Raw genomic sequence first — 13,767 nt, 5'->3', positions numbered from 1 at the left:
TGGGATACCTTCTAATATCATGTCAAACCTCCTCCTGCCTGGCATAGTGCAGTAACTTGATGTGGCATAAATTCAACAAGTTGTTGGAAGTCACCTGCAGAAATGTTGAGCCATCCTGCCTCTATAGTGGTCCATGATTGTGAGAGTGTTACAGTGCAGGATGTTGTGCACGGACTGACCTCTTGATAATGTGCCATAAATGTTCAATGGGATGCATGTCGGGCACTGTGAGTGGCCAAATCATTTGCTCAAACTGTCCAGAATGTTCTTCAAACCAATCATGAACAACTGTGGCCCAGTGACATGACAACATTGTTTGGGAACACAAAGTCCATGAATGGCTGCAAATGCTCTCCAAATTGCCACACATAACTTCCAGTCAATGATGGGCTCAGTTGGACTAGAGGACCCACACCTATGGAGCCACTGCCAGTTTGCACAGTGCCTTGTTAACAACTTCATTCCACAGCTTGTGGTGAAACAAGCACTGTATCATTTGAGAGATACAGAGGTGAGAAAGTGTGCCGGGATTTACGCCAGTTCATTGCTACTACCACTATGTCATCATAACATACCTGTGTATTCGCCATAATCTAAGATGAAATTAAAAATTGAAATAACTTTTCCAAACTTTGCCAGTATATGCTTCACTACACTAATGTTTGTTACAACCTAGCCAGTAATGCCACCCGAGCCCACTGCCAAAAAGGTTGGCAGCATCAAAGTCCGGACGCCGTCCGCATAAGCAGCGCCAGCGAGACAGGAAATCGCCGCAAGTCTGCGCGCGCCACCGCTGGCTTCTGGTCTCTTAAGCGCTGGAGTCGCGAGCGCTAGGACAGTTCTGTATTCGCCGCTCAGTTGAATACTCGCCACCGAATTGTGTACTTGCTAGTCAGTTGTGTGTTCATCGCAGCAGAGTTGTTGTTTGTCGTCAGCCGACGCTGACCTAGCCGCTCCGACTCGAACTAGACAGATCTCTGTAGACACGGAGTTCACTACTGTGTTTCTGTATCTTCGTTAATAAAGATAAGTACCGACATTTATTTAATCAGAGTGTTTGGGTTTTCATCTTTCTGTTCACTGTTCCAGCGGACCGGTCGCCCCCTATTAAAAGTGTGGCGGTGACTTCGTAAGCCGTTTCTACAGCGAATTTTTTGTCGCTACGAACGCCGCCACAAAACTGGCGACGAGCGCTTCTGAACTCGTGTGCAGGGCTGGTTCAACTTGTTTCTGGTTATACTAATTATAGAGAAAAAATTTTGGGGGCTGGTTTAATTTGTGTTCACTATGTCTGCCGAATTACAACAGTTGATCTTGTTACAGAGTCAGCAAATACAAAGTCTGGTGGAAGCGATCGCCAAACAAGCGGCTAATCCTCCAACACAAAAGGAACAAGCACAGGCAGCACCACCTTTCCGTGCTTTTGATGCATCAAGAGAAGAATGGCGAGAATATTTCGCGCAGTTGCAGGCACACATGACAGTCTACAAAATCACGGGTACTGAGCGGCAGCTTTATTTAATTTCCACTGCAGGCGTGGAAGTCTATCGACTACTTTGTAAGTTGTTCCCGGAATCCAAGCCAGAAGCTGTAGACTATGACGTTGTTGTTAACAAGCTTGCTGAATATTTCGAGTCGCGAGTTCATGTGGCAGCAGCCAGATTCAAGTTCTTCAGATTAAAGAAACTGCCACATCAATCTAATAAACAGTGGTTAACAGATTTACGGGGCCTCACCCATCAGTGCCGATTTAATTGTGTGTGTGGAGCTTCCTACAGTGATGTCATGTTACGAGACGCTATTACTCAAAACATTGCAGATTCTCGTATTCGTGCTGCTATCTTAAAGTTGCCTGACCCGTCATTAGAGACTGTGATGAACATCATTGAAGCCCAAGATACTTTTGACTATGCTGAGTGTGAGTTTGATCAGCCATGTATTTCTCAAATTGCCTGTGCTAAGCAAGTTATGTCACGCCCCCGGCCCCACCGGGAGAGTCAGACTGTAAACACTAGCCGGCCTCGTCATGTTAAACACATTCGTCAGCCGCGTGTGCAAAATGATAGAGTTAAGTCTTGCCCTAAGTGTGTTCTTGCTCATCCTCGTGAACGTTGCCCGTTAAGAAACGCGGTTTGTCACTTTTGTCAAAGGAAAGGACACATCCAGACTGTTTGTTTGCGTAAACGCAAGAACAATTCTAGTGCTGCCCAGCCCATTGATATTCATGTTCTTCAAAGCCAGCCCGCCCAGAAGGTCGCGTTTAAAGACTCTTCCACGGTTCGTGTGGGTAATAAACTTGTTCGCAATAAGCCACCCACCCAGCCCTCTGCTATGCGACCCAAGCGTAATTCAAACGCTGTAAAAAGTAATGTACAGACTGCAAGTGAAGCGGGAGTTGTTGTTCCACCCGCCCAACCCACGAGTTGTCGTAAGCAGCGAACACGCGCTAAACGCGCTGATTTTGTGTCTTCCGCCTCCACTGCACTGATCCAGAGACAGTGTAATAAACTATTTGTGAAGCTACGCATCCAGGATAAGACCTTCACTTTTCAATTAGACACTGGTGCGTCTGTGACTCTCATAAATAGTGCTACGTATGCGGCTATCGGCCGCCCTAAACTTTCAGCGGCAAAACATTCTTTGGCTACTTATAGTGGAGAACAAATTCCTGTGTTAGGTGTATGTAGCGTGCCAGCCACATTCCGTGGCAATACAAAAACAGTTTCATTCACAGTGCTCCGCACTACAGACAGTGTAAACATTTTCGGATTAGACTGTTTTGACTTGTTTGGCCTGTTTATCCAAGACAATGTGTTGCAAATTAATTCTGTTGTTGTTCCTCAAGACAGCATAACCGATTTGTGTAAACAATACAGTGACATATTTAAAGACGAACTAGGTTGTGCTGCGAACTTTGCCGCTCATATTACGTTAAAAGATAATGCTCAGCCTCGATTTTTTCGTGCTCGTCCAGTGCCTCACGCCTTCCGGGCACCTGTAGCAGATGAACTTCGTCGTTGGCAAAACAACGGTGTTATTCAACCCATTTCAGCGAGCCAGTGGGCTTCTCCCTTAGTTATTATAAAGAAACCGTCTGGCAAGTTACGTTTGTGTGCTGATTTTAAGTCGACAGTTAATCCTCAAACTGTCATTGATTCTTTTCCCTTGCCTAGACCGGACGAGCTGATGGATAAGTTAGGGGAAGCTCGTTTCTTTTCCAAAATTGATCTCTGTGAAGCATATTTGCAGTTGCCCCTCGACGAGCAATCACAACAGTATTTTGTCATAAACACGTCGTTGGGGTTGTTCCGTTTTCCGCGTTTGCCTTTTGGTTGTGCGTCAGCTCCAGCTGTTTTTCAGCGTTTTTTGTCACAACTTCTGGCTAATGTGCCATCGTGTTGCAACTATTTAGACGATATTGTTGTGTCCGGTCGGACGCCTGCTGAACATTTCCGTAATTTGGAGTGTTTGTTTACAGTGTTGTCTCAGGCAGGTCTACGTTGCAACATCGATAAATGTTCATTTTTCCTTACGGAGATGGAGTATCTGGGACATGTTATTAATGCTCAAGGCATTCATCCCTCCCAGTCACATTTAGCAGCTATTCGTGATTTGCCCGCCCCTCGCAATCTGCATGAATTGCAAGCGGTTCTTGGCAAATTGACATATTATATTAGGCTTATACCGAATGCATCACAGATTGCTGCACCGTTGCATCGTCTCCGCCATAAGAATGTTCCGTTTGTGTGGTCAGCTGATTGCCAATCAGCCTTTCAGCAGCTTAAAGAGGCTTTATTGAATGATCGTTGTCTGGTCCATTACGACCCTAACAAGCCTCTGGTGTTAGCTTGTGATGCCTCTTCTTTCGGCCTCGGTGCTGTGTTGTCTCACCGAGTCGGTAACACCGAACGTCCTATTGCGTTCGCATCTAAATTGCTAAACAAAGCTCAGTGTAATTATAGCCAATTGGACAAGGAAGCGTTGGCTATTGTGTTCGGTGTCACAAAATTCCATCACTACCTCTATGGTAGACCATTCTATTTAGTAACAGATCACAAGCCCCTGACGTCACTGTTTCATCCGTCTAAACCAGTTCCTCAGCGGACAGCTCAGAGACTATAACGTTGGGCTCTTTTGTTATCACAATACCAGTATGAGATACTGTATCGCCCTACAGCTCAGCATGCAAACGCTGACGCGCTTTCTAGATTGCCGATTGCTGCGGATGATGTCTTCGATTCCTCTGACGACTCTTGCCATCAGATTGACGCCGATGAGCATCAATCCCTCCGGGATTTTCCGATTGATTATCGTCAGGTGGCACGTGAGACAGCTACGGATCCTCATCTGAGTTTACTATTACGTTTTGTTCAACGTGGTTGGCCGTCCAAGGCAAAGAACATATCGGATCCTGTGGTTCGTCGCTATTATCCGCAACGTCATCTGTTGTCTGTTTCGCACGGAGTTTTGCTGTTACGCACCGAGAATGACCAGCTTCGTGTAGTGGTTCCCCAAGTGCTCCAATCCAAGGTCCTCGACTTGTTGCATCAAGGTCATTGGGAAGTGGTCCGCACCAAGCAGCTTGCCCGCCGTCATTGTACATGGATCGGCATTGATAAGCAGATTACGCAGATGTCTACAGATTATTCGACGTGTGCCGAACACCAAGCTGCTCCGTCTCAACGCTATTTTGAGTGGGCACACCCTGCCGGTCCCTGGCAGCGAGTACATATTCATTTCGCTGGTCCATATTGGAATTCTCGTTGGCTCATCGTGATAGATGCATTTAGTAATTTTCTGTTTGTTGTGCCCATGCAGTCTACAACGTCTGCACAAACTATACAGGCGTTGACTTCAATTTTTTGTATTGAGGGTCTTCCAGAAGTTTTAGTGTCTGACAATGGTCCACAATTTACCTCTGCTGAATTTGAAAGTTTTTGTTCTGCCAATGGCATTCGCCATGTTCTTACTCCGCCGTTCCACCCTCAATCGAATGGTGCAGCGGAACGTTTTGTACGCACATTCAAGGATCATATGGACCGCCTTCGTGCTACGCACTCTCGTCAGCAGGCCCTCATCATGTTCCTGTCGTCGTACCAGACCACGCCACGCGACGGCCCTTCACCTGCGGAGCTTCTCCACGGCCGTCGTCATCGCACCCTACTACGGTTGTTGCACCCCCGGATCGACCCACCGCTTCTGAGCATCGCACGCATTTTCCGCGCAACGACGCCGTTTTTTTCAGAGTTTATCACGGTTGCCATAGTTGGGAACGTGGTACCGTGATAAGTGTCCAGGGTCGCGGTTTTTATACTATTCAAGGTGCTACTGGGGTGCACAGGAGGCATCAGAACCAGTTGCGCCGCGCTGGCCGCCCGGATTCTGCCGCTCGTTCTTTGTCCACAGATTTGGTCCGCGGCGGGTTCCAGCCGCGCCTTCCGACTTCGCTGCCACCCCCAGGGCAGCAGCAGCAGCCGTCGCCGCTACCACGCCGACAGCCCGTCCCGTTGATACCTCCCGCGCAGCTTCATCCGGGAGCGCCCCAGGTGGTCGCTCCGGCGCCTGCGGTCCCTCTTCAGTCGCCACCGCCTTCGGAGCTGAGGGACGTCGACCCCTCAGCCGGGCCGCCTTCCCAAGCGGTGGCTGTGCAGCCTGTCCTGCAGCCGCTTTCCTTGGGCACCCCCAAGGAGTCTGACACCGCAGCGCCTTGTCCGGCGCCCACTCAGCAGCCGTCGACGCAGCGTCAGGAGACGCTGCCTCTCTTCGTGGGTCCCGACGCCCCGTCGCGTCCAGTACCAGAAGCTGCGCCCGTGGTCACAGGCGTGCACCCTGACCTCGGTTTTCAGTCGGTGTTTCCCGAGGCCCCGCGCAGCCAATGCTGGGGTGCGGACCGGGGACTGCCACTGACAACAGTCTCCGCCCCGGTCTCGTCCGCTACCCCTGCGGCCAGACCACTACCCCGCCGTCGACGCTCGCCACGTCATTATTCAACGACGGTGCGGCGATTTGGGGGGGAGGAGTGTTATATCCTAGCCAGTAATGCCACCTGAGCCTGCTGCCAAAAAGGTTGGCAGCATCAAAGTCCGGACGCCGTCCGCATAAGCAGCGCCAGTGAGACAGGAAATCGCCGCAAGTCGCGCCACCGCTGGCTTCTGGTTTCTTAAGCGCTGGAGTCGCGAGCGCTAGGACAGTTCTGTATTCGCCGCTCAGTTGTATACTCGCCACTGAATTGTGTACTTGCTAGTCAGTTGTGTGTTCATCGCAGCAGAGTTGTTTGTCGTCAGCCGACGCTGACCTAGCCGCTCCGACTCGAACTAGACAGATCTCTGTAGACACGGAGTTCACTACTGTGTTTCTGTATCTTCATTAATAAAAATAAGTACCGACTTTTATTTAATCAGAGTGTTTGGGTTTTCATCTTTCTGTTCACTGTTCCAGCGGACCGGTCGGCCCGCTATTAAAAGTGTGGCGGTGACTTCGTAAGCCGTTTCTACAGCGAATTGTTTGTCGCTACGAACGCCGCCACAAAAATGTTAAAATTGTTAAATCTCAGAATAATTAGATGAATATGTTTCACTAAAAACATTGTTATAAGAAAAAAAGTGGCAGTAAATGATAAAGCTAGAAAGCCAAAAATTGTTCAGAATGTGCAAATGTACGTCACAACCACCTGTTACAAGTCTCAGCTTTATTGGAACAACATTTTGCTCAAAATCAGCGTTTTTACAAAAGATTGAAGGTGCTAAATATTACTTGTATGTAGCCTCAGTTTGAGGTAAGAACATTAGTGTGACTCCATTAAGCTACCTGTAATAGTTTTCAAGTAATTTACTAAAAACTAAACTCAGAAAAAAACATCCTTAATAGATTAAGTATCATTTGTATTAACGATAGAAACTTCTAATGACAGCACTTGATTATCCTTTGAATAATAAAGATATACCAAGTTTCAAGACTTTAGTGTACATAAAAATCAATACAAGGACTCTTAAAGTAGTAGTTCAGAGGTCATGTTATACTGTCGGTTCCATTCTAAAAATTCTAGCCGGCAAAGTTTACATGCAGTTGAGCTGAAGCATTCTCAGTAACTATAAAAATTACAAAGATTGTACCTTGATTCACAAAAGAGTTATTAAATTACAAGTGTCCAGGAAAGCAGCCATTTAGATGCTACTACCTAGGCATAGAATGGTTGGTAGCAGATGTTTCGTTCATCTGTCTGCTACACCCACATACAAATATGGCCAGAGAGGCAGTGGAGACACACACTTTCCAACCAACTATCAATCAGTCTGCATCAGTCATACACCGGCTTATGCTCTGCCTCAGATGACGTCACAGCCACACTGTTACTATTAGCACATTCAGTAAGAGTAGGAAGTGGGCTTCCAAGGACTGTACACTGTCCTGGATCATTTAGATTTCACTGAAGTAACTGTTTGTATTCCCCAACAATGTTGACAAAAGCATAGCAAGTTATTTTCCATTTTTGTGGTGAGCAATTAACTTTGATGATTAGAAGTCAGGGTGGAAAATCATTTTAATTGGAACTTACCATTGAGGTCGCCTCTGAACTTCTCATAGTGTCTCTCAGGGATTTTCAGTTAGAGCTCAAAACTTTTATTTAGAAACATAGTTCCTGATCCTGCTGACTAAATAGAGAGTAGAAACATTTTCTTTCAGTCAGCACAAGAAGAAAATGGACTTGCAGACTGGAAATTATTGTCAGTACGTTCTCCATCGCTTTCTGGCTGACCATAAAAGTAGTTTTCAGGTTCTTGTAAAAGACAGCGATGAACAAGCAAATTCAATATTATTATCCACCCACCACCCCAAAGGCTTCATGGGGTCTGTGCCACATTTCAAACCTATCATCAGATCTTACCATTTGAAATTGGGATTCATCCAATCGGGTCACCATTTTCCAGTCACCTAGAGACCAACTGATATAGTCAAGAGCCCAAGAAAGGCACTGCAGGTGATACTGTGCTGTTAGCAAAGGCACTCGTGTAGGCTGTCTGATGTCATAACCCCATTAACACTAAATTTCACCACACTGTCCTAACAGATATGTTCCTTGTGCATCCTACATTGATTTCTGCGGTTATTTCACACAGCACTGCTTGTCTGTTAGCATTGACAGCTCTATGCAAACGGCACTGCTCTCAATCATTAAGTGAAGGCCATTGGCCACTGTGTTGTCCTTGGAGAGAAGTAATGCCTGAAATTTGGTATTCTTGGCATACTCTTGACACTGTAGGATCTCAGAATATTGAATTCCTTAATGATTTCCAATATGGAATGTCCCATGCAACAAGCTCCAATTATCATACCATGTTCAAAGTCTGTTAATTGCCATTGTGCGACCATAATCACATCAGAGATCTTTTCACATGACTCACCAGAGTAGAAATGAGAGCTCTGCCAATGCACTGACCTTTTATACCTGGTACACATGATATTACCATCAACTGTATATGTGCGTATTGCTAACCCATGACTTTTGTCACCTAAGTGTATGTAATATACATATTGATTGAATGTAATTATTGTAGTCCAGAAATACAGGGATTAACAATGAGGCACTTGAAGAAGAAAATGAGTGAAAGCTTAAAATTATGCCAAAAATTGAACCAATTTGTTAAGAAGTCATTTTAGAGTTAGCTCTCTTCTTATGCAGAGGGATTTGTTTTTGTTACTATTGCAACAACAATAACAAAGGGTTTTTAAATAGAAGCAATACAGAAATTATGAGTTAAACTAAAAATTACAATTAACATTAGAAAAAGAAATACACAATGGCTCCAGTAATAAAAATTAAATACGGTCTAAACTTTAAATGAAGCAAAGGACTTATACTGAATAAAACTCACAACAATAATTCAGAAGGGGCCACTGGCAAACTAATAATATCTGCTGCAAACATAATAAACGTTCTAAACAGATACGAGTCTAAACTGATAAGGCCAGCAAATATAAACAGTGTTACTCACTTTCCACCAATGCAGACCCTTCGTGAATTGGCTGCTCTAGGTGGTTGGTTGAGGCATGGCTTTTTCTCAAACTGACACCTTGGGCCTGTGTACCCCTCAGAGCAGTTGCACTTGCCAGGTGATACACATATGCCATTGTGTTGACAGGCTGGTAGGCAGATGGCTGTAATTATGGTACAATGGAAATGTCAGTTACATAAAACTTTACTAGTCACAACAGTTACTTCCTAGATTTGATTTCATAAAAAAAATGATCCACAGTACAAGGAAATATTTGATTATTCATTACATTATAAGCTTGTATTAAAATCATAAATTCAACTAACTTATAGTTCATATAGCTTTCACACTGTTATCAAGTTGACCTATTACACACTACATCAACCCTTAAGTAAGATAATGGCACAGGGATACAAAATTATTGACTAATACTGCAGAGCTGTGTATGTTTTTGAGAAATGGGAGATAACAAGTAACAACATTAGACACCAACATACACTTAAATCTATAACATTATGATGCAATGGATGTAAAACTAAGGAAAATAATATTTTAAAGAATTATTGGGCAATATGGGCTCAAGAAGTATAGTGATGTCAGCCGCATTTGTTTAATTATAGTTTGATTATATAGGTATACAAGTTACATGAATCAAATTCAGTTTGTTTTCAAATACTCATGTAATATATTGCCTAATGTTGGTTAGTTAAATGACTGAGTCTCATATTAATCTTAATCCACTCTTAAATTTAGCAATTGGGAACATCCAGAAATTCATCTAAGGAGTATAAGCAAAAATGATATCAATTTTACTTTTACACCTGCTTTCACTGCAGTACCTTTAATCCACAATGTTTATATGAATACCTATTTTGCTCCCTTCCACATCCATACACGTACTTTACATACCACTGTGAAAGGCATGGCAAAAGGTACTCAGCATAATACCGCATAGTGGGGGTTCTGACCATTCCAATCACATGTGGAATGCAGGAGTAATGGCTGTAATTATGGTACAATGTCAGTTACAAAAAACTTTATTAGTCACAACAGTTACTACAACACATGAATATCTATACATCCTTCATGTAATACTGGCTCTTGAAATTTTACAAGTAGAATTTCACAGCATAATTTTCAACTACTTGGAAGAATCTGCCAATTCATTTTTTTTCCTTTTTTTTTCTTTCTTTCTTGTAGCTCTTCTGTGAGTCCAACAAACTTGTGGCCATTCATGTCACCCTTCCCCTTATACATTCAATAGCCCCTGTGAGTCCTACTAGGTACCACGGACTGCAGTCTTATTTTGAAATGGATGAAAACTATCTGCAAGGAGTCTTTGAAGACTGACTGCATTTTCCAGTAGCCTGGCAGTAGACTGAAGTCTGGCACCAGCCTAACATACAAATGAAACAATACAAAAAGGTTATGTTGTGAATAGTGGAAGCCATTCTTGTTCCTAGCGTTACATTTCTAAATTTTTACATTATGGCTGATCTTTAATAACGAATTCCATAAGTGAACTTACATATTGTGAGACTGTCCTTAGTATGTTCACTGTTACTGCTACAAATTGGAAAGAGGAGGGAGAAGGAGAGGGGAAGAGGGAGAGAGTGGGAGAAAGAGAGGGATGAGGAGGGGAGCAATAAGGAGGTAAAAGGAAGTGGAGGAAGAGTAAGGGAGGGTGAAATACAAAGGAAGGAAGAGAAGGAAGGAATGCAGAGGAGAGGAGAGCGATAAAGAAAAGGATGGGAAGATGAGTGGGGCAGAGAGAGAGAGAGAGAGAGAGAGAGAGAGAGAGAGAGATAATAGAGAGGGCATTGGTGATGGATAGAGACAAAGAGAGTAGTCAGAAAGTAGAGAGAGAGAGGAAAAGAAAAATAGATTCCAGCTTCCTATTTCAGTGGATTCTTAATAAGAATGCAGGAGCTCCCACAGATATTACTTCCACAACACAAGCTATCAGTAACAATGCTTCTCATTTTGGAACTAGTTTCGAATTATGAACAACAGTCCTCAATAATGCTCTCTTACATAGCCTTATTCTCTCTGTGCATCTGACACTGCCATATCACACATCTCCTCTCGGCGTGACATAATGCAGTCTGTTTAGTTTTGAGTTAGGGATAGCACTATACATTTATTATTTTTTGTTTCATATTTTTTGCAGTTAATTAGGGGCTCATAAATTATATCTCTGCTGATGAGGGATTTTCAAGTGTGACTACAAAAGGTGAAGATTGATCTCTCTTGCTGTGGCAGAAGCAAATCAAGAAGTGCACTCTTATTTTTTAATTGATTGAAGCAATAGACACAAATTTTAATCATATTTGCATTGCCTACATTGGTGAGAATCCAACTATTATTCAGTTTTGTGCATATTAAAGCATAGTAGCAGCAGGCAACACGCAGAAATTAGGGAGAGAGAGATTATTTTACTGTATACAAAACAACTAATTATAATCATCAATACTGTGCAAAAATATAGTCTCCCAGGAGTGCAGATTAAGTTTCTTATTTATATGATGAGTTCCTATTATTTACTGCTGCTATGGAAAGAATTTGTACCCACATGTAAGAATTCTCTGTAAAATCATGTGCCTTGAAAGTAAAACATACTGGCTGTTTCCAAGGGCAGTGCATTAAATGTTATGTCACAATTTTTAAGTAAGTTTTTTAAATGATAATGGATTTAGTAGATTTGATTTTGATTTTAAGGTCCACTGATTTACTGCATTCTCCTACTGCATTTACCAGCTATTGGAAATTATATGTATAATGCAAGCGATCAGGACTTCATAATCATCACAATTGATTTTGTTGATCCAGTTTCTATTTACCGTAACTTCTAGTTATGCGTCTTCAAAAGAAACTTGAAAAAGTGCTTCTTAGTCCTTGCTTGGTTTGTATTCAGTTGTATACATCATTACCTGATTTTACCTTCACTGTTTGGTTTGATACAAAAGGTGTCCTTTTCATCTATGTCAAGTTTTTAGTTTAGTTTTAGTTTCTGATACTGTATCCAATTAAAAGCTTTTTCATAATCTATATAGAACAGAAATAAATATATATATATATATATATATATATATATATATATATATATATATATATATATTTTTATGGTACAGTTATTAATAAGCACTATGACTATTATACATTTGTACTTCATTTTGTCTACAGTAAAAGTGTGATGTCACTTGTAGCTCTTTCATGTTTCTTACATATACTTCAATATTTAATTTTCAGAAATATTATTACTGTACCCACATCTGCAATAGATGCACTTAAAAATGAGCCACACTCAAAACTAGTATAGCTTAATAAAGTATAATTTTAATATACAGCCTGGTGGAACGACGCCTTTCCTCAAACGGATCAAACCATTGTTGGGGTTAGCAATTCATTTCACATATAATATTAAATATATTGCAATGTCTCGTTCATCTATAAATTTCATTATCACTGACAGGATTTTGTCTGCAACAGCAGCTTTGTTGTCTTTCAAGTTTCATATGGAATTTTATATCTCCTCTTTAATGATTGATGGGCCAGGTAAACAACAATCATGTTCAGTTCATCCAAAATCATTTCAATATATATTCCCCAAGAACAACATTACATTGAAAATTTTCTGGCACATTAAAACAGTGTGCCAGATATGGACTCAAACCTGTCACCTTGCCACCAATTACACTGTCTTCTCTTCCAATAGATTCCAACAGTGTACCTAAGTTTTTCACATAAGCTAAAAATCATCATTCTGCTTTTTAAGTTTTTCTGTTTACACACACATTTTACCAGTTCACTTTCTTTTATTCTCTGATACTGCTAGTTTTTAATGTTTTCATGTACATTGTTATGTCTGATATAATTCTGTTTTTATGACCGTTCATAAACAAGACCTCATCCATCATCTGCTCCCGCTTTTTTATTTCTTGGTTTATATAAGAATAATTAGGAAATTGTTCAAAAAAAGTGGGTTAGTACTCTACTGTACATGTTTCCTCCAAAAAACTGTAAATACTGAAAAGAGTAAAATTTATCCATAATTGTAACTATATCCACAGAACCATGTTTTAAGTGGCATGACATGATTTTACAGGGTGAGAAACAAACACAGTATGCAAGAAAAATATTTGTTGGAGGGAAACTTGAAATACATGTTGAAAGCAATTGAAACATTTACTTAGCCCACAGAAGTGTTCACTTTCTAAGCAGATTACGCATGCACACTATACTTAAGCTTTATTTTTGTGTACTTCAGTATAATGAGTTTAGTGAGATACAGGTAGTTCTTCCTTGTTATAATGGCATTCATAGAGAACACTCTTATGAATTTATGTCATTTGCACTACTCACTGCACTTCTTCAAATTATTACCTTACCAAATGCAATTGTAACATATACAATGAACAATGAAATGGAGTACTGTCACAAATGCAAAAAGCACAGACAGGAACTGAAATATTGACGTATGTACTTACGCTCACAGTTGGGTACTGTTTCCCATTCAGTATTCTCTACTTGCCACTTTCCATCCACACAAGTAAGGAACAACTGTGTCTGCCCACTGGGAAACTGGTATTCTCGGTAGCAGTTTGCCCTGCATCCACTAAATAAAAAACAGATTTTGTTCATCACATGTACAATACTCCAGAATATTGAGAAATATGCATAAAACCTAATCATGTAAGCACCAAATTGATAAAAAGATCACAGATATTTTGTGTGTTTTATAAAACAATTGAAAATCCAAGATGGAATGTAAAAA

At 41.8% G+C, this 13,767-nt stretch overlaps 1 protein-coding gene across 1 annotated transcript in view; it reads right to left on the bottom strand.

The window, feature by feature from the left end:
• Positions 1-13,767, bottom strand: part of LOC124605103 (hemocytin) — a 569,639-nt gene that overhangs the window by 497,644 nt on the left and 58,228 nt on the right. The window contains exons 4-5 of the mRNA XM_047136554.1: positions 13,481-13,608; positions 8,994-9,156 (exon numbers count right to left, since the gene is read on the bottom strand). Of these exons, the coding sequence (XP_046992510.1) occupies positions 8,994-9,156; positions 13,481-13,608 (291 nt within the window). The remainder of the gene's footprint in view (positions 1-8,993; positions 9,157-13,480; positions 13,609-13,767) is intronic.

This window comes from Schistocerca americana, chromosome 3, assembly GCF_021461395.2.
Source record: "Schistocerca americana isolate TAMUIC-IGC-003095 chromosome 3, iqSchAmer2.1, whole genome shotgun sequence".
NCBI classification, from domain to species: domain Eukaryota; kingdom Metazoa; phylum Arthropoda; class Insecta; order Orthoptera; family Acrididae; genus Schistocerca; species Schistocerca americana.
Note: the sequence above shows the minus strand (reverse complement) of the source record. Positions and strands in the feature narration are given on the sequence as shown.